Here is a 21,557-nt window from a genome sequence, read left to right as displayed (position 1 = left end):
TGTTCTAAAAAAAAAATTCAATTTGGAAAATAAAATAAAAAGCAGAAGAAACGCCATACCTTTAGCACTTTGGTATTCATCTTTGTAGCTTTTTCCCTCTTTTTTTTGTATTTTATGTACATTTTAAAACTGAGTTATACTTGGTCCTTTTATAACTTAGAAATCTGATACTGTATATGTTTGGTACTCACATATGAAAAAGACTCTAAAAGAGTTCAGGTATATCTTTAAAACTCAAGGAGTTAAAAGCTTATATTTTATACAATTTTTTAATCTTTCATTTTCACTGATTACATTTTTTATATAGAAGTACATCATGGGGGCGCCTGGGTGGCTCAGTCGTTAAGCGTCTGCCTTCGGCTCAGATCATGATCCCAGGGTCCTGGGATCGAGCCCCGCATCGGGCTCCCTGCTCCACGGGAAGCCTGCTTCTCCCTCTCCCACTCCCCCTGCTTCTGTCCCCTCTCTCGCTGTGTCTCTCTCTGTCAAATAAATACATAAAAATCTTTAAAAAAAAAAAAAAAAAGAAGTACATCATGTATCTCCTGTGCTGAATATATATATTTTTAAAGATTTTATTTAGCAGGCTTCCCGTCGAGCAGGGAGCCCGATGCGGGGCTCGATCCCAGGACCCTGGGATCATGATCTGAGCCAAAGGCAGACGCTTAACGACTGAGCCACCCAGGCGCCCCATCCTGTGCTGAATATTTTTAAAGAAACATGCAGAAATATTATGTCATTTAGATTTAAAAATTTTATTTCTAGATTTTAGGAATGGTTACTTCAACAAACTCATCCTTTTTTTGCATTTTAAAAACCTGAGCACAGGTCTTGAAAAAATACCTTAGTTCATAAATGTTTCTCATTTATGAAATGGGGATTATAATACTGACGTTGTAGGATTGTATGAATTAAATGAGAACATATATAAAGTGCCTTGTTTAATGTGTAATGCATAACTGATGATCAGTAAGTGGTCGTTTGTATTTCCTAGGTGGCCGGTCGGAAAGGATTTCCTCATGTCATCTATGCCCGTCTCTGGAGGTGGCCTGATCTTCACAAAAATGAACTCAAACATGTTAAATATTGTCAGTATGCGTTTGACTTAAAATGTGATAGTGTCTGTGTGAATCCATATCACTATGAACGAGTTGTATCACCTGGAATTGGTAAGTAGACTTTGCTTTTATCCTCAGATGCCCAAAGGGAAAAAATCTCAGTAGTGTTTTAATTTTTCTACGTTAAATTATAAATTTGGATATAGCCCAGGACTTAAAAGGATCAGATATTTTTAATGAAATATGAATATTTAAATTTGAACTTTAGAATAGATTTGTATTTTGATTGCTAAAACTATGTGTACACTATAGTTCATGTTCTGCCCATTTAGAATGTTGTTTTTGAAAAATAAGATGGAAGGCATTATTGAATTGTTTATGTATTGGCAGATAGCATTTATACTACTCTTCTTGAATTGAAATAGTTCACGAAGTTTTGAATCTCTGGGTTAAATTTACATTTTGTAATTTTAAATACAATGGAAAATATTTTCATGGTAATGATTAATGTTTCATTTTCTTTTCCCCTTTAAAAAATTAAGATCTCTCAGGATTAACACTGCAGAGTAATGGTAGGTAATCTGTTTCTTGTAACTTTCTCTGTTTTCTTTTATTCTGTCCCCTCTATTTTTTATTGACCTAAAATTAGTTTGTGTGGGTGCTGGTAACATTTGCAAGAAAAATACTCATTGCTTTGGAAGTGTAGATTTTTGGGGAGCATGCATCAGTACTTAAAACTGGATTTAAATAGGCTGGTGGTACTTTGGATTTCAACTACCATTTATACACTCAAATGGTCTAAAAAATATGATAGGGGAATATAAAACATATAAAGAAAGAGTTTTTTTTGAATTGGTAAAAACTGGCTATTTTGGAAGAAAATCTCAGCCAGTTTAAGTGGGTATAAATACCTGTAATGTTTGGTAATTTGGAGTCATGTATAGCATGTCCTTTAGAAATACCAATATTCTAATTTTTCTTTGTTTCTCCCTAATTTATTTTTAGAAATGATAATTTTAAGTATGATTTAAAACTACATATATTAACATTTTTTTTGGTCTTGTTAACATTTTGAGTAAATAAAACAAGTCTACTCTCACTTTCATAGATGATCTAATTCTCTTTTAAAAAGGAGTGTGTTGAGTTAGGAAAATGAAATCATTGGGGGGGGATGTTGTTTTTTAGTGTAATATTTGAGAACAGATATGTTAAAACTTAGTTTTGTTACTCAGAACATGTTAATGAACTACAATTTTTATAAGAAGTAATTAATTTGCAGAGCAACTCTGATAAAGAACCACCATTATCTTAGATAGGTATGCAATTGTTCTGGAGGGAAATTAGTGGGTTGGCACTTCTTGTTGCAGAATCTTAGAGGTAAGTCAGAAATACCATCTGACCTTAAATAAAATTTAGGAAGAGCATGAAAGTCTACTTGTTTTTACTGTCCACTTTCCTTCCATGTCAGTGTAATAGAGGAAGACTAGTGCCTTTTGGTACTTGCTAATGGTTAGTGGGTTTCTGAGAATAGTGGGTTGGTAATATGGTAGTGATCTGGGAAGGGTAGCTCTAAGATTGGTTAAATTCCTGCCTCTTTGCTACACAGATACTGATATTATGTTATTTATTTTCTTTGAAAGTAAATACCCTTCAGATCTTTACCATTCTCCATTCCTGATTTTGGAGAATTAAAGTATTCAGCTCAGTAGGGATTAAGGATTGGGGGCCTATAGTGATACTTATACCAGAATCTTCTTAGTGGGAGTGGTTGTGAGGAGATCCAGTTTTGAAGACTCATTACACTCCTCCCTTATCCTAACATGCTGCTGCTGTTATGAGTAGCTGTCTTTGGTCGGATTGTGTGGGTGATAGGCTCTTTTTAGTGGTTCTGAGGTTGTTTTAGCCTTGCAGATCCCCCTAGTGGTGGTTTGTAAAGGCCAGCTTCAGTGGCTTATTCCCTCAGAAAACAACAGGTGTTTTTCACAGCCCCTTCTGGATTTGGACAAAGAAATAATACAAAGCCAGGCAAAGAAAACATTAAGAAAATGGGATAATTCCTTCGCTTTTGAGTTGGAATCTTAGGGTAATCATTTCCAGCCTATCTCATATCTTCTGTGAAACGTTCCATGACCACATCAGTCTGCATATTCATTTTAAGAAATATTTAATAAGCATGTATTGCTTGGTACTGTGTTAGGATCTAGGGACAATAGTATAAGTAAGGTGTGTTTTCTCCACTCTAGGTAGCTCAGAGTTTAGTGGAGGAAAGACAAGGTAAATAAGACAGCAACAGTAGCATCAGACAAGTGCTGTGCTCTGCCTGTGGGTAGTGATGAAGAGCACTGACTTAGGGTGAGTCCAGTGGCTTCAGCTTAGTGATGAATGGTGGGGTCCAATTTTCTTAACTGATACATAGTGATGAATGTCCCTTATACTCCTCGTAGAACATTTTACAATTACATGTATGATTGCTCTAACAGTACGGTTAAAGCATAACAGCTAACACTTGCCAAGTACACACTTTGTGTCCAGTACTGAGCTATATGAGTTACAAGTATTGTTTCATCATTCTCATTATACCCCCACATGGAAGGTCACATTTTCCACACTTGATTAAATGAAGATCGAGAAAGACAGCTAGGAGGAGCTGGAGTAATGTGTGCTCAATATTAGATATTTAAACAATAGAAAAATAGAAGAGTGTAAGTTCCATGAGGGCTGAGATTTTTCTTTTGTTTATGAATGTATTCCAGGTGCTAGAACAGTACCTGGAACATAGGTGCTCAATAAATATTTATTCAGTGAATGAATTTGTTCAATGCTAGTCCATGAAGAGAAATACTTAATAGTTTGGTGTCTTTTATTCTGGACTTAAAAAATATATACTATATGTTTTTTAATTTTATTTTTTTGAATAGGCAATACATGGTCCATAAATCAAAATACTATAAAAAGGTATACAGTGAAAAGAAGTGCTCCCACCCCTGCCCCCATTCCCCCCTACCTCAGGTAATCAATTTTATTAGTTTCTGGTGTTTCCTTCCAGGGTTTCTTTATGCAAAAATACATGTGTTATTTCCCTCCTTTCTTACATAAAAAGCATATTGTGCACTTGTTCTGGACCTTGCTTTTTAAATTACGGTTTGTGATTTTTTAAAACATGCATGTGATCGTAGTGTACAATAGTGTTTTGTAACCTACTTTTTTTCTCTTGGCAAAAATATACTGCAGACATCTATCCTTGATTCCTACAGTTTTACCTAAGGGACATGTTTTAAGTTATTTGATTGAAGAGACTTATAGTAAGGTAGAAGTCTCAAACTTATCTTTGGGGAAGGTTTAGTCAATGTATTAGGCAAGAAAATATTATGAGGCATAGCTCTTTAAAAATAGAGTTTAGTTGTTATGATTGCACATTAAGCTAAGAAGAGTCAACTGAAAAGCAAAAATGATGAGTATCAAGTTGACTGACCATTTTCTCAAATCAATAGCTTTCTCCTTATGTACTAGCAATACCAACATCTTGGTAAAAAGATCCTTGTCACGATAATAACAAAAAACCCTAAAATATCCAGGAATTACATAGAGATGTCAGAAGCTATATGAAGAAAATTATAGAACTTTGTTGAAGAGTATAATTTTTTTTTTTTGAAGAGTATAATTTTTTAAAAAGAAAGATTCGGTAAATACGTAATATCCACTTTGTCCCAAATGATTTTTTCTTTTATTTTTATGATTTGGCTAACATTAGTGATGAATGGTTGGGTCCAGTTTTCTTACTGATCTATAGTGATATGTTAAGCATCCTTTTGGTTATCTTTTTGTCCCCTAGAATTTTTTGAAGAAAAACTTTTTGCAAAGTCTTCATTACTTTTTTTTTTAAAGATTTATTTATTTGAGAGAGAGCGCATGTGCATGCGTGCATGGGTGGGGGAAGGGCAGGGGGAGAGAGAGTCTTAAGCAACCTCAGTGCTGAGTGTGGAGCTGGACATAGGACTCGATCTCACTAGCCCAAGATCACAACCTGAGCTGAAACCAAGAGTCGACGCTGAGCCGACTGCACCATCCAGGTGCCCCTTCATGACTTTTGATGCATGGAAAAGCCCTTTAAGAGATTGTACATAGATATTTGAATAACAGATTATTCTTACTGCTTTGAAATAGTCTCCATTAAAAAAAAAAAAAAGGCCATGTTGGGGCACCTGGTTGGCTTAGTCGGTAGATCATGCGACTCTTAATCTCAGGGTTTGCTAGTTCAAGCCCAACTTTGGGCATGGAGCCCACTTAAAAAAAAAAAGGGCCATGTAACAAATTGGTATTTATGTGTAATCAGTTTTTTCAAAAATTGACATAGGGAAAGATAAAGGGCGCTATATGTTGATTCTTAATGGAAAAGAGGATGTCTTGTTGTGGACTGTTTATTGACTGTTCTAAGAGGAGAACATAGTATTGGAATTCAATCGATTGTAAAATTCTGGGTTAATGTTAGTTTAGAAGCAGTAAAGAGTTGTTTGCTAAATATAAAAAGCACACCCCAAAGCAATAGCCTAAAAAAAATGGGGAGGTTCTGGGCAGAGAACAGTTGATACCAATGCAGTTTAAGTTTTCTTTTTTTCCTTAAAACAAAGGCAACCATTCCCTAGTTTGTTAAAGGAAAAGTGTTATGTTGTATCAGCTAGAGTTTAGGTTTGCTTATTAAGGTGTAACCACATAGGTGAAAGATGTTGATTGAATTTTTTCACAACATATATTTATCAAACATCATTATTTGATTTGGGTTTTCAGAAGGAAATTTCAGTTTGACTTACCATTTAGAATTTTTCTTTCTGGTTCTAGCCCTGTAGGGGACATTCAGTACCTTTCACTTTCAAAGTATGTCACTTAACAGTAAGTCTAAATCCTGGAACTGGATAGCTATCAGATCCCATTCATATTTCTACACTGTGAAATTAGCAAAAAGATACATAGCCAAGCCCTTGATCTCAGTTTGGTCTTCTCATGGATAAACATTTTTCCCCAGCCATTTAGTTTCTATCTAACTCATGTATTTAAGATGGTTATTACTTCTAGGTTAATCCAGAAACTAAGGAATACCTCTTGAGGACCACTTCCGGAAGTTGTTGAAATGTAGTCCAGCTTCAAATTTCAGGGGGTCAGTCAGGTTGACTGATAATATATCTGAGATTCCTACTTCTAAATAAATAGTTTTTGTGGATAAAGTAGTATTCTTTTCAAATATGAAAAAATTCTGAGTTAGAGTTATTTACACTATAATTGATTTTAGGTGTTGTCATATTACTTACAAGATCTTTTTTTTTTCCGGTAACCGAATCTTACAAGATTTTAAAATGTGTTTAATTTTTTATGTAGCTCCACCAAGTATGTTGGTGAAGGATGAGTATGTTCATGACTTTGAGGGACAGCCATCATTATCCACTGAAGGACATTCAATTCAAACCATCCAGCATCCACCAAGTAATCGTGCCTCAACGGAGACCTACAGCACCCCAGCTCTGTTAGCTCCATCTGAGTCTAATGCTACCAGCACCACCAACTTTCCCAACATTCCTGTGGCTTCCACAAGTGAGTAGTAGAATCAGATGTAGTCAGCAAGTTGATCTTACCCTATTCAATATTTATATGTAATAATTATATCTACTTGGAGGAAAACTCCAAGTAAGTAAAAATCAAAAGTACTGTGGTATCTTTTATAGGATAAAAGTATTAAGTAGGCTTTTTAGTTGGTCCTGGAAAAAATAGTGTTTATAATCTATTTGAATGTTTTTATGTTGATGTACAGTCACTGGAATTTAAGTAATGACTTTGATTAAATTAGTGGTCTAATTTAAATTAGTGGTCTAATTTGTACTTTTTCTATTACATGCAGAAGTAAGAATCGTCTTGCATTTTCAGATGTGTTTTAGAGAAGTGTTTAAGTAGTTAACAAGTAGTTTTGGACCAAGATGTTTATAAAAATCTCTGTCAATCAAATTGTATGCTTTTCCTTAATTAGGGTTTCTATTGTGCTTTGTCTGGGAGAATATTACTTTATAATCATTTCAGTCTCCCATTGTACAAACTTAGAAAAAGGGATCTTGACAAAGTTGTTTATAACATACATCCCTCAAGACAGACATTAAGTATTTTAGTCAATTTTGAAATAGAGCTAAATTCTAGGTATCTATTATTATTATTATTTTTAACCAAGAAGTCTTTTTCAAAAAGATTCTTCCCATGATAGAGATGCCATTTTCTTTGCCACATTATAGAGGCAGAGGGCTATTAGGTTTATCTTTTCTTGGGGCCTGATTAAGGCACTGATGACTCTCTTCTGTTAATATTGCTGTTTATTTTCACAGTTACCAAAGGTTGCACAGTTTGCTGTTTGGCAAGTGGAGTTGCCTTTTTTTTTTTAACTAATTACAGAGCAGGGTCTTGGCATGTGTATGGTGTTATTTGTACCTGGTTGCTAAGGAGATTGTACCTAAGCCACATCAGCAGCAGATTGTTGATAGATCTGGACTAATACTTTATTAGCAGCTACTAAAGGGAGCATTATTCTATTTACTTTAATATCAGATCAGATTCAAAATGGAAATTTGATCTTTGGAATAAATAGGGGACTGATTTCTCTAATTGAGTTTATAAGTATGGTATACCAAATATCCCCCCCTTTAATTCATTTCACCTCTTCAAAGCAGTATATTTTGGATTTTCTGCATGAGATGACAGTCTCACGATAGACAACATATTCTAAGTGGAGTTTATAGGTTAAGCACATACTTTAGACCTGGACCCTCTTAATCACTTAGTGCTTCTGTTATCTGTCTACTCTTTATTAACCAATTTGGGAATATAGTTGACAGAGTGGTCAGTGATGGAGAATAAAAGAAAGCACTTTATAGTCACCCAAGCATAGATTAGTGAGAGCGCAGCCACTTACTTACTTACTTCTGTTGATATTATCTGGAGATTGAATTTGCATGCCTTTGTTGATGCTTGCTAAAATGACTTTGTTTTAAGTGTTCTATCCTCTGGATTCAAGTCCTATTGAAAACCAGAAAAAGTGGTATTAGTGAAATTCCAATAATTTTTCTTGGTAGTTTTTGGATGTATTTTTCTAATTGAAGAGATCATTATTTTTAGAATTTGTCACAAAATGTTCTTGTAGATCTCAAAATGTGTATTGATAGAATTAAAAGAAAGAAAAAAATTGGACTAAAACAGGAGTTGGAAGACTCTTTTGAAGGAGCTGGTATAGTTGTATTATTTAATTTCTTATATACTTGGAATTGTGTAATGGAAATATTCAGTACAGATAACCACAGTGGGCTACTTTATAGTCTGTGTTCATTTTGCACTTGAATATCTTCAGGTTTTCTTTCTAAATATCTGTTATTAAAATAATCTCATTTTGCTTGTATAGTGACACTTTTTATAAGCTAGCTAAGAGTCTATGGCATGCATAGTTGTTAAAGGCAAGAGTAAAAGTATAATTGACATATAAAGATAACTTGGAAAAATTTGGGGGATGAGTAGGGAGGGAGGTTACTAAAAACATCTTTAAAAGTAAATAATTTGGAGATTATTGCAACAATCTCTAACTTTTGATTTTATAATCCTCACCTTAAGGAAATGTGATTTGCAGAGAGGAGAAAAGTGTTCCTTTTCCTTGATACTTTGAGCAATGGTGTCATTTCCTTTCTTCTATCTATACTCCCATTTAGATGAGAAAAGATTGAAGTGATGCCAGTTATAGATAACGGTTATGAAATTTTAGTGCTTCCCAAATGCGATAAACAATTGACTTAATGCTTGCTTGAAGAAATCAAGCTTTTTTCACTTAAAAAAAAAAAAAAAGCCTTAAAAATATAGGTTGTTGGGGCACCTGGCTGGCTTGGTCGATGGAGCATGTGACTCTTGATCTCAGGGTCATGGGTTTGAGCCCCACTTTGGGGGCAGAAAGTACTTAAAAAAATAAAAAATAAAATAAAATCTTTTAAAAAAAATATAGGTCAGTAAGCAATATCATTGAATGGTTTTGAGTAGAATAGAAATCAGACAGATCTTACTCCTCCTGGTATATTACATATAGAAAGGGTAACTAATTTCCTCTCAGTTTGGGAAGATGGTAGTGTTCTTGGAAGGAAGTGATTTTTGGTTTTTAAAAATACATGAAAAAATTTCAAAGTAGACTTATATTTTGTTGTTGTGGTTTTTGTTTATTGTTTTTGTTTTTCTTTTCTTTTTTTTTTTTTTACTAGCAATGCTCTATTGATTGAATAGTGGAGCTTGACCTTTTCTAAACTTCACCTTACCCATCACATTCCATTTAAAATATTTGCCTGCTCTGCTTTTCTTTTATCAAACTGTAGCATTTTGCTATTATCAGTACCAGTGCTAATAATAATGAATTTCCAGTTTTCAACGTTTCCTTGAGTGTGGACTTCTGGAGTGCTAATCAGAAAGGTCCAGAGCTACATGGCATGCCCAGGGATGAGCTGATGTACTTCTGAAGTTATTATGATAAGCTAGACATGTAGTGGCATTTTGCTGGCATTTGAAGAATATTTATGAAGGAAAAATTCTCTAAAATTAGCTAGACATTACTTAAGGTAGAACAGTTTTGGACATTTTCAAGTTAAGGTTTGCCTTCATAGATGACTTTAGGATTTATTACTTGATAGACCATAGATGAGTTCCATTTTTTGCCCATCTTTATAGTTGTGATTATCAGATATAATTGGTCCTTCATTTACTGTATGAAAACATAGGATTGCATCGATCAATGTACCGTATTAATGTCTTCTTGTTCCTCTAGGTCAGCCTGCCAGTATACTGGCGGGCAGCCATAGTGAAGGATTGTTGCAGATAGCTTCAGGGCCTCAGCCAGGACAGCAGCAGAATGGATTTACTGGTCAGCCAGCTACTTACCATCATAGTATGTACATGCTTTTTAAAATCTTTTAAGTAGTTGAGAAAAAATAGGCAGGCTTTCTAAAAGCAAATTAATCCATGTGGGCCTTAATTTTTAGACAGCACTACCACCTGGACTGGAAGTAGGAGCGCACCATACACACCTAATTTGCCTCACCACCAAAACGGCCATCTTCAGCACCACCCGCCTATGCCGCCCCATCCCGGACATTACTGTAAGCTCTCGTTTTTGTTGTAAGGGCCTTTTCTTTTTGAGAACTGGTTTTCTTTTTTTTTTTTTTTAATGTTTTTACATCTTTTATTCATCTTACAATTTAGTTTCATTAAATGATTACTGCTTTTCAGCATTTTTAGTAAACAGTATTATTTACTTTTTATAGTTTTGTTATCATACCTTTGTTTTAGAGGAGTGTTGTTTACTAAGTACATTTATTTCTCTGTTGCTGATGTTTCATTAACACCACATTGATTTCCATTCATTTGTTTGCTTTGTATATGTTCCTAGATCTCATGTATATCTGTATATCCACCCTAAGTGGGTTGAAACCCCTTGAGTGTCAAGATCTCAAGGTTTCCTCATCATACTATTCAGCATACTATAGACACTTAGATGTTGAATCTATCATTACTCTGTGCAGGCTTGACTGGGAGGGAGACTCTACTAATAATCATAGCTTGTAGTTTCAGGCAGAAGAGGAACATTGTTCATCTGGCTTAGTGAAGTCAAGAGCATAAATTTTTCTTATGTATTAAATTCCTTTTCCTCCATTATAAATTAATAGTACCAAAGAAAACTTGGAAGATACAGAGAAGTGTAAATAAGAAAATAAAAATTACCCAGAGTCCTCCTACCTAGAGATATCTACTTCTCATATTTTGTCTTATTTTTTTCTTCCAGTCATATAAATAGGTGTCTATACACTTGGGAGGGAAAGGATCATACTGTGTATATATTGTTGTATCCTTCTTATTTTCAGTTATGTTACTATTTTTCCATGTTTTAGAGAATATAATTTTTTATGGCTGCCTGGCCCAGCATAGTGGTTAAGGTGCTGAGTTTGGACCCTTAATTGGCTGTGTGACCATTGGCAAGTTACATAACTCCCACTAACTAAGCCTTAAGGCTAACAGTAGTATCCATCTCAAGGAATGTTGTAAGAAGTAAATGTAATAATTCTTGTGAAGTGGTTAGCACAGTGTTTTAACACTTAATAATCTCTCAATTATCTTAGCTACTGTTCCATTATGTAAATATCCTTAATTTAATAAACCCTAAACACTTGTTTTGAGAATGGACCTAACAGTTTGAATTATTATCATCTATTGCGTTGTAAATTATACTCTATCATGTTAAATGAATAATTCATTTATAATTTACATTAAATTTTCCATGTACAATTATTGTAAATTGCTAATAGCACTTGGCACATAGCATTAAAATGTTAGCTCCTAAATACCCACAAAAGTAACTCAAGAGTATTTGCTTATTATAAAGTAATCTAAACAAAGCTTTTACATTTTTAGACATTGCATAAGCTTGATCTAAACAACTCCTAAGGTACGGTAGTTATATTTAAGTAAGGTTTATTAAAAGTTTTAGCATTGGAAAACTTTTAATAAATAAAAATGGGATTTTTATTGTCTTTTCTTTAGGGCCAGTTCACAATGAGCTTGCATTCCAGCCTCCCATTTCCAATCATCCTGGTAAGTGTATTTCAACATTGATTCCCTATATTTTAGATTTTCTTTATAGTAATTAAAACATACACACACACACAAACACACGTTTTAGTATAATTACAGAGTAACCTAACTTTTTAGATAAATATAATACTGCTTATCGCATTAGCTAATCAACAGTTTACGAGTAGCTGATATAGTCACACATAGGGTGTCCATATTTGATTCTTTTTAACTATGTGAAAGAAAAGACAAGAACTGTTTTTTTCAGCTAAAATATGAAGTAACAAAATGCTGGTTTTAGCACTGAATACATAAATATGTAGCAGAAGAAAACTAGGTTTCAAAATAGAACAGCTGTAAAACTGTAGCTTAAAAAGCCAGGGAAGAATCTGAAGTAGATGCTGAAAATAAAAATAATTCACTGTGTCTGTTTTAGAAGATAGATTCAGGAATTTCTGGTTAATTGGAATTTTTAGAAACTTTTTGATTAGTCTTCAAAGCAGTAAATAACTAAATAGATTTCCTCAGTTCAGAGTTTGAATATATCTTTTTAAACTATAGAAGTAATAAAACAGAGAAAATCTCAATAAAATAAAATACTGAGGGCTTCTTAGCATTAACATAAGATTTTGATTTGTTTTCCGCTATCCCTTCGTATCTTTTTCTTAGCTTAAAAAGTTGCAAATATTTAATTTCCACTCATCACTTAATTTTTCCCCTAATTAAAAATAATTTGTTTTATTATGAAGAATTTCAAACATATACCAAATATCAGACACCCCCCCCTGCCCCAGTATACTCATCCCTCAGTTTCAGCTATTAACAGCTCTGGACCAGTCTTGTCTCATTCATACCCTCACTTATTATTTTGAAGGAAATCGTATAAAATTGTTTTGTATATAAATATATGAGCATATATTTCCAATAAAATTTTTTTTTAAAACATAACTACAATAAGTATAATGATCAATTTAAAGGATAACTTACAGTTCTTCAAATAGATCTACATAATTTTCTTCAACAGTGTTCTGTTTGTTATTTTTTATTTTCTAATTTTTCTTTCGGATGTTAAAAAAACCCAAAACCATTGAGGGTAAGATTTTCAAGCTTGTAACTCTTCTCATATTTCAGTTTAAGAGATTTAAAGAGCTTCTGAATAAAAAAGCCGAATTGCTTTACAGTGATCGCATCAGAGTATGAGAGTTTTACCATGCTCACCAGATTAGGTGGATAGTTTGATAGACTTTTTGTTGATTTAGGAGGCAAATAATATTTGTTTTGATTAGAAGAAAAATGCTATGGGTGGGGCAGAAGTACTTTTTAACCGTACATAATTACTAGTTAAGTAATCCTCTTTAGTAGATTTTTCTATATGTTATTTGCGTATTTATTGTGGCTTTAAACATTTTTTGGGGTTAAGGAGCCTTGCCTTTTTATAAACATTTTTATTGAGAAATATATGGAAAAGTACGTAAAACAACTATACGTGCAGTCTCATGAATAACATTGAAGCTAACACCTAGGTAACCACCCTTCAGATTGATAACTAAAATTTGCCACACCCCTAGAAAACTTCCTATCCTGTGCATTTTGTTTCAGTCAAAAACTTCTCCTCCCTACCAGAGAGCACTGTTCTTTTTTTTTTTTTTTTAAGGTTTTATTTATTTATTTGACAGAGACACAGCGAGAGAAGGAACACAAGCAGGGGGAGTGGGAGAGGGAGAAGCAGGGAGCCTGATGCGGGGCTCAATCCCAGGACCCTGGGACCGTGACCTGAGCTGAAGGCAGACACTTAACGACTGAGCCACCCAGGTGCTCCTGTTCTGCTTTTTGTGGATACTATTTTTTTTTTGCTCTTTGAAAGTGATGAATGCATCACGAGACAGTCTAGTTTAGTAGATTGGTTTTACTTGTTTTTGAAATCATATAAATAAAATCATTGTATCCAAATCTTAATTTGTTGTGAATAAACATACTGTGATAAGAGGGGAAAATCTAGAGCTTTAAGAATGAGAATTTTTTCTGGCTTCAAGGCAGCATCACTCAGAGTCAGTAGTGGTTCTTGGCACTTTGGGGGGCCTCAGTGTCCATATGGCTTAGTGGAAGGTGGTCTGCGGGAGAGAGAATAACCAGAGCTCAGAAGAAAGACGTACCCTGAATGAGATGGTGAGGTGAAGTTGGAAATGGTTATTTGGACTCAGTTTGCATTCAGCAATTGCTTTTGGCTTCTTGATAGATTATTCATTCTTCTCATGGTAGAACTGATGTTGAGGTCTAACAGCTCCTGGTGGTTAGGGAATAGCATTAACTAGTTATGAGGATACACATCTGGAACACCGCATATTGGCATTAAAGCTTTTGTCTATGAGTAGAATAGAAAGTGACTTAATGGTGAGAACAATCCTGAAAGGTCTCTGTCTGAGTGGTTGTGGGAAGGAATTAGCTCTGTGCATACACAGATGTTAGTGTGGAATCAGCTGGTTGAAACCCAGTTGGCTGTGAACTCTTTGGCTATGAATACTTACAGGCCCCAGAGGAGTTTTACCTCACAACTGTTTTCTTCATTTCTTCTCTTGTACTGTTTTTTATTTTTATTTTTATTTATTTATTTGACAGAGAGAGACACAGCGGAAGAGGGAACACAAGCAGGGGGAGAGGGAGAGGGAGAAGCAGACTCCCCGCTGAGCAGGGAGCCCGATGCGGGGCTCGATCCTGGGACTCTTGGATCATGACCTGAGCCGAAGGCAGACGCTTAACGACTCAGCCACCCAGGTGCCCCTCTTCTCTTGTACTGTTAAGAGAATATTTTAGGGGCGCCTGGGTGGCTCAGTTGGTTAAGCGACTGCCTTCGGCTCAGGTCATGATCCCGGAGTCCCGGGATCGAGTCCCACATCGGGCTCCCTGCTCAGCGGGGAGCCTGCTTCTCCCTCTGACCCTCCCCCCCTCATGTGCTCTCTCATTCTCTCTCTCTCAAATAAATAAATAAAATCTTAAAAAAAAAAAAAATATTTTAACTGGTCTACCTATTGGGAGAGCTGTAGGCATAGTTAAATCTCTGTTATTACTCAGTATTTCTTTTCAAATTTGAATCTAATTATTTCTCAGCTGAAGAACTTGCATCGTTTTCCCTACTTATTGCTTGGCCAAAAGGTCTAAATTCCTTAGCTGGGCAGAATATAGTGTCTGATCCTGGTCCCTGCGTACTTTCCTAGCCTTGTCTCTTTATGCTTTAACCTGAACCACATACTCAAGCTTGCTCAGCTATATCATTCCTCTATGCTTTTTTAACACATGCAGAAAAATCTCTGTGTGATAGGTCTTGTACTCTATATTAGTTACTTGTTGTTCTGTAATAGAGTATTTCCCAAACTTAGCTGATTAAACCAGTAATAACAATTCTTTATCTTACTTAGTTTCTGTAGGTCAGGGATCTGGGAATGGCTTGGTTGGTTTGCTCTGGATTTAGAGTCGCATGAGGTTGCAGTCAAGATGTTGGCTTGGGCTGCTATCATCTGATGGATTTTCTGGGGTGGGAGGATTCACTTTCGGGGTGGTTTACCCACATAGTTGGTAAATTGTTATTGTCGGCAGAAAGGTCAGTTTCTCTCTGTGTGGACCTCTCTGTAGAGCTTCTTGAGTGTCTTCACATGATAGCTAACTTCCCCCAGAGTAAGTGATCAAGAGAAGGCAGGACAGAGCCTTGGGGTCTTTTAAGACTTAGCCTCAAAAGTCACATCATAATTTCAGTAAGATATTATTTTGTGGGGAGGGGACGACACAAGGATGTGAATATCAGAAGGTGAGAATCATTAGGGGCCATCTTGGTGCCCACCCATGTACTCCTAAGGTCCTAAATGTGGCAAACTCTGTTTAACATCTACCTGGAGTATACCACTGTTGGGAAACCTTTCCTAATCCCTGCGTCCCCTGCTGTCTAGTACTTTTAATTCTTTTTTTTTTTTTTTTTTAAGATTTTATTTATTTATTTGACAGAGAAAGTGAGAGAACCCAAGCAAGGGGAGCAGCAGAAGAGGGAGAGGGAGAAGCACGCTCCCCGCTGAGTAGGGAGCCAGATGTGGGGCTCTATCCCAGGACCCTGGGATCATGACCTGAGCCGAACCAACTGAGCCACCCAGTCACCCCTCTAGTACTTTTAATTCTATTTAAATTACAGTTGTTAGTTTACAGCTCTGCAGTCCTGTTTCATAAATGAATAGAAAACAAAGTTAATATTTGTTTTAGGTGTCTGGTTAATGCAGCCCCTTAAGGTCCGATTAAGAAATGCTAAAATATTCTACCACAGACTTAGGGCCATTTAGATAGGAAATAAGCCTATACCTCTGAATATGTAAAATATTTGAAATAATGAAATATCATCAATATATAGTGAACCTATTTTGAGAAATGATTTTTGAAGACAGTTACATAGATGTTTTCAGAAATAGAGGTAATATAAATTGTAGAAAATGAAAATAATTATTATTGGTCATTACCTTGGTGTTAAGGATTTCAGATAGGCCTTATACTTGGTGATTTTTATGCTTTGATTTTGATAACTAAGTTGAAAAAAAGTTTTGGAAAAGGTTAGTCATTTTATTTCCTTTTTATGGACTCTTTTTGCTTTTTCTTAAAGCTGAGATATATTCATTGAATTAAATATTGATTACAAATTAAAGAGTTTCCTCAGTGTCTTTGAGGTTGTTTTGGTAATTCACAAATGGGTTCAAAATCCACAGATTTCTAAATTCAGGTTATATTCTAGTACTTAGGAACTATCTACTATTCAAGAGAGTGCCTTTATGTGTTGATAAAAGATTCTCATAGGTCATCTTATTCAGATCTAAATAATAAAAGAAATAATTCATAATGAGTCTCTTGGGCACTTTAACGAAGTTTTTAACTTTTTGAATGACTTTATTTCAGAAATTGAAGAGAATGCCTTGGAGACTATATTTTTCAGTGTAATTGTGCTTTATAATACATTTACCCATTATAAAGAAGTATTTAGCTAAGTTCTTAAATTATAAAAAAAAAAAAAAAATCATGTTGTTAACTCAGCCTTTTAAAAACCTTTTCTCTGGCCAGTGATGAGCAGTCCATAGGCTTCATGAGATCAGCTCAACTTCACTAATTCAGCAACAAGAAGCTAAAAATATCAACATCAGCAAGCACATAACAGTCCCACTCCCTTTCATATGAATTAGAACATTAAGAAAGCTCTCTCCTGAACTGAGTAATTTCATCCTCCTGTTAATACTGGTTTTGAGAAGCTGCAGGCTTGTCGCTTAATATGGCATTTGGTCCTTGGAGCAAAAGAGCAAAGAGAGATCTAGAAAATCTTAATGAGTGTTTCCTATTCGCCTTCTCCTGTTTAAAAAAAAAAAAAAAAAGGTTCTTCCAGGCTGTTTAGCGAATTGAGAGTGTAGTAGAGGTTTTTCACATGGTATATTGTATCCCTGGACTGCCAAGTTTTCTGGAACCCACTTAGATTACTTCTAGTTCTCTGTCTTCACAGATAGTAACCCCCTTCTTCTTGCTTTCTTAGGCCTTAACAATCTCTTAACAGTTGGTGGTTTTTTCATCCCTGGTCTATGGTGCAATTCTGATGCCAATTTCTGTTAACTTCAAGTTTCTTAAAACTCTTCTTCCCAGTACTAGCAGGTCAACTCATTCAGAGATGCAGCTTTATGTAACCATCATTGTTGTATTGTGTCTGAGATATTAGGCAAGCACACAAAAACCCCTTTGGTGACTGGAAAATAATAAAATAAGGTTTAAGTGCAGTTGCAGATGTTATAATTCATGATGATTAAAAGTATATTTTTTCTTATTTAAATGTAGAGGTTATACAACTCTCTTTTTCACTCCTGAATTGACTGTCATGGAAAGAGGTTGCTCACCATGGCACTTTACTTCTTGATAATGTTACTCAGTATGAACTAGGAAATGCATGTACTTGGACCTTATTTTTTACTCAGCATTATAAACATTCATGACTTCAGGGCATTGCTTGTAACAGAATTTACTGCTTGGATTGTTTAAAGACCCTTTTAAATGCTATTACTGTTTTTTGCTTCTAGAACATTGGGTAATTGTTATCTTGTCTTAGACAACCTCTTTTTTTTTTAATATTTTATTTATTTATTTGATAGAGACACAGCGAGAGGGGGAACACAAGCAGGGGGAGTGGGAGAGGGAGAAGCAGGCTTCCCGCGGAGCAAGGAGCCTGATGCGGGGCTCGATCCCAGGACCCTGGGATCATGACCTGAGCCGAAGGCAGACGCTTAACGACAGCCACCCAGGCGCCCCCTTAGACAACCTCTTTAGTTTTAGCTTTAACTAATATAAATATATCTGCCAGTTTGCTGAAGCTTTTTGTTCATAGCATAATGTGCTGTCTTTAATACAGAATAACTTCATAAATATTTCAAAACTGTTTTTTTAAGAAGGGACTTCAGTATATCACTACTTTTTCATGTTTTAATGATAACCAAAAATATTTAAAGAAATGTTAAGTATTTGTGATTAGTTGATTTGATCTGTGTGGCAAAACATTTGAATTGCTAAGTTTTTGAATCACCATCTTCATGTGGTTTGTTTTATTAATGCTTCATTGAAAAATACTTTCTTACTTGACAACATTTTGAAAAGCAATTAAATACATAGATTTTACAAGATTTTTTAAAAAGATTTTATTTATTTGAGAGAGAGAGAGAAACACAAGTGGGAGGAGGGGCAGAAGGAGAGGGACAGCAGACTCCCTCATGAGCAGGGAGCCAGAAAGCAGGGCTTCATCCCAGGACCCTAAGATCATGACCGGAGAGTCAGACACTTAACTGACTGAACCACCCAGGCGCCCCAGATTTTACAAGATTTTTTTTTTTTTTAAGATTTTATTTATTTATTTGTCAGAGAGAGCACAAGCAGGGAGAGTGGTAGGCAGAGGGAGAAGCAGGCTCCCCGCTGAGCAAGGAGCCTGAAGTGGGACTTGATTCCAGGACCCTGGGATCATGACCTAGCCGAAGGCAGAGCTTAACTGACTGAGCCACCCAGGCATCCCTACAAGATTTTTAAAATATATTTTAAGTATCAGTCATATTTCATTTTAAGATATTTTGGGAGTTTGAAAAGATCTATTTTTTTGTCATCCTAAGTATCTACAGATTGTTGAAAGTTTTATTGCTGTAAATTCTAGTTTAGTCAAAGTTCATAAAGGGCACATCGAGAAGCAAATAAATTGATTTATCAGCAGAAAACTTTTTTTTAAAAGATTTTATTTATTTATTTGACAGAGAGACACAGCGAGAGAGGGAACACAAGCAGGGAGAGTGGGAGAGGGAGAAGCAGGCTTCCCGCGGAGCAGGGAGCCCGATGCAGGGCTCGATCCCAGGACTCTGGGATCATGACCTGAGTGGAAGGCAGATGCTTAATGACTGAGCCACCCAGGTGCCCCATCAGCAAAAAACTTTATTCTCTAATAAGTGGCACTGGCCTTTCCCCCCCTTAAATATGTCAAATCCATTTTTACTTGGCCTTTGCATTTACTTTCTTCTTGAAATGTTCTGTTCACAGTCTTTACATAAATACATGGTCTTTCAAATTTCACCTTTTCAGATAGGATGTACCCCTGCCATCTAGTATGAAGGATTCTTTCCAGTCATTTTCTATCCCACACCCCATTTTATTTTCTTCACAGTGTTTATCATTACTGGAGTCATCTTACTCATTTATTTCCTTATTTGTCTGCCTCTGCATCTCCATGAGAATAGGGACAATAGCTATCTTATTTACTGCTGTGTATGCTGTGCCTAGAATAATTCCTAGATACTCTATATATATCTGTTAAATTAGTTAAAAAAGGAAAATCAAATAATTTCCATGTATGTTATCTCTGTGTAATAATAGTTTTATTCAAACAAAAACTAGAAATATTTGATCAAGTATATTTGCAAACCACACCAAATAGTGCCTTTTTTTCCCCCAGGGAAAATTTTAAGGTTATTTTAAGTCATTTGTTGTTGTTCAAATGAATACACTAAATACATTTGCAAAGTTAAAATTGTAGTAGTTAACATGAATTGACTTCACTAAAAATACAGATGGGACAAATGACCTTTCACCCAAGAGACAGTTGAGAATTCCTGCTCACAGCCACTGTATAATGGAGTGTAATTAACCTTGACTCTAGTCTGTGATGGCTGACTTGCTTATGCCCTTTCTCTCAATTAGGGATCTATAAAAGTATGTCATAAATTAATGTTACTCATGGACACTTCCCTGGAATATGTCTTAGAGTCAGTGTGTTTTAAAAAAAATAAAAGTTCAGACTATATAGAAACTATATGTACAGTCAAATGAAACATTGTGATAAATTATTTTAGAATCTGATTACTTCTCTTCTTTAAATTCCTAGTTGGATGAGTCCTTTGAGGTAAGAACCAATTTTGAGATTTTAAAAATGACTAGAGTTCAAGAATGCTTAGGTACTGAACTGAAAAATGGAAAACATAGAAGTGCCTACTTTTTAATGCATTGTCATTTTAATCAGATTCTTTTGGGTGCTTTTCAGATGCTTCTCCCCTTCCTTCACCCTTTCTTTTAGGAAAAGCTTTGTCTTATGGAATGAACATGAATGCTGTATCTCTTTCTGACATGGGTAGATGTTCTCTCCTGTCTACCTCCTGTAGCTCCTGAGTATTGGTGTTCCATCGCTTACTTTGAAATGGATGTTCAAGTAGGAGAGACATTTAAGGTTCCCTCAAGCTGCCCTATTGTTACTGTTGATGGATATGTGGACCCTTCTGGAGGAGATCGCTTTTGCTTGGGTCAACTCTCCAATGTTCACAGGACAGAAGCCATTGAGAGAGCAAGGTATTGTTGATTGTATAGTTAGTTATTTTAAAACTTGAACATAGTACATTGTCATTTATTTGAAGTTACATTTTTCAATGTAGATTTATAAGGTTTTGAATATAAAGGTCATCTTGAAAATTCAGAATTTGTAAACATTGCATTGTAATTATAGATGTTTGTTATTTAAAATATGATAAAAATGGTCTTTTGTTTAAGTTAGTGATGTTTCTGTGTTTTGAATAGTAAACTAGACCTTTTGGTATCCAGTTTGAAACAAATTTGTATTTTCTCTTATTGTATATTATTTCTACAAGTCTATTGAGAGGAAATAATACAAAATGAGGACATGTTTCTGCAAGTATTATTTATAATATTGGAAAAATGATAATAAAAGGGAAATGGTTAAATTTTGATGAACTTTCATTTTTTATGTATTAAAATGTTAATTAAAAGTTTGTATAGCAAATGTAAATGCTTAAGATGAAATATTACAAGAAAATATTCATAGTTTTAGGTACCATATGATCTCAGATCTTTAAGGACGTGTGTGTGCTTATAGCTCTATCACTAGCTATGTGACTTTGGCAAATTCCTTACTCTCTAAGCCAGTGCTGTCTGATAGAATTTTCTGTGATAAAGGAAATAGTTTATATCTGTGCTATTCACTGCAATAGCCACTACCTACATTAAAATATGGCTGTTGAGCACTTAAAATACAACTCATGTGATTAACTGAATTTTGAATTTAAATGGGCACATGTACCTAGTAGCTGTTGATTTGGACAGTGTAGCTATAAGCTTTTATATGCCTTAGTTTAATTTATAAAATGGGAATAATCATATTTACCTTACTGAATTGTGAAGGTTAAGTGAGAATTTATATTAAATATTTGGCACATAGTAAGTATTATATATATGCTCATAATTATATATGAATGAGATATTAAAAAAGGAAATATACAAAAATGTTAACAGTGGGTATCTTTCAGTAATGGTGTTATATAACATCTTTTATTTTTTTTTAAT

General features: G+C 35.0%; 1 protein-coding gene across 7 annotated transcripts in view; it reads left to right on the top strand.

The window, feature by feature from the left end:
- Positions 1-21,557, top strand: part of SMAD4 (SMAD family member 4) — a 70,200-nt gene that overhangs the window by 29,672 nt on the left and 18,971 nt on the right. For 6 of the 7 annotated variants that reach the window (XR_010407154.1, XM_064577587.1, XM_064577586.1 and 3 more), the window contains exons 3-9: positions 995-1,169; positions 1,601-1,630; positions 6,429-6,641; positions 9,880-9,999; positions 10,094-10,210; positions 11,649-11,699; positions 20,339-20,549. Coding sequence is in view for 6 of the 7 variants with exons in the window: in XM_064577587.1 (XP_064433657.1) it covers positions 995-1,169; positions 1,601-1,630; positions 6,429-6,641; positions 9,880-9,999; positions 10,094-10,210; positions 11,649-11,699; positions 20,339-20,549 (917 nt within the window). In the remaining variant the exon portion in view is untranslated. The remainder of the gene's footprint in view (positions 1-994; positions 1,170-1,600; positions 1,631-6,428; positions 6,642-9,879; positions 10,000-10,093; positions 10,211-11,648; positions 11,700-20,338; positions 20,550-21,557) is intronic. The other variant, XM_045886693.3, reaches the window with a different exon arrangement.

The sequence above is a fragment of the Mirounga angustirostris genome, unplaced genomic scaffold (assembly GCF_029215605.1).
Source record: "Mirounga angustirostris isolate CCGP_5_RB_7025 unplaced genomic scaffold, mMirAng1.0.hap1 SCAF_14, whole genome shotgun sequence".
In the NCBI taxonomy this organism is placed as follows: domain Eukaryota; kingdom Metazoa; phylum Chordata; class Mammalia; order Carnivora; family Phocidae; genus Mirounga; species Mirounga angustirostris.
The sequence above is the reverse complement of the archived record's forward strand: the minus strand, read 5'-3'. Positions and strand labels throughout refer to the sequence as shown.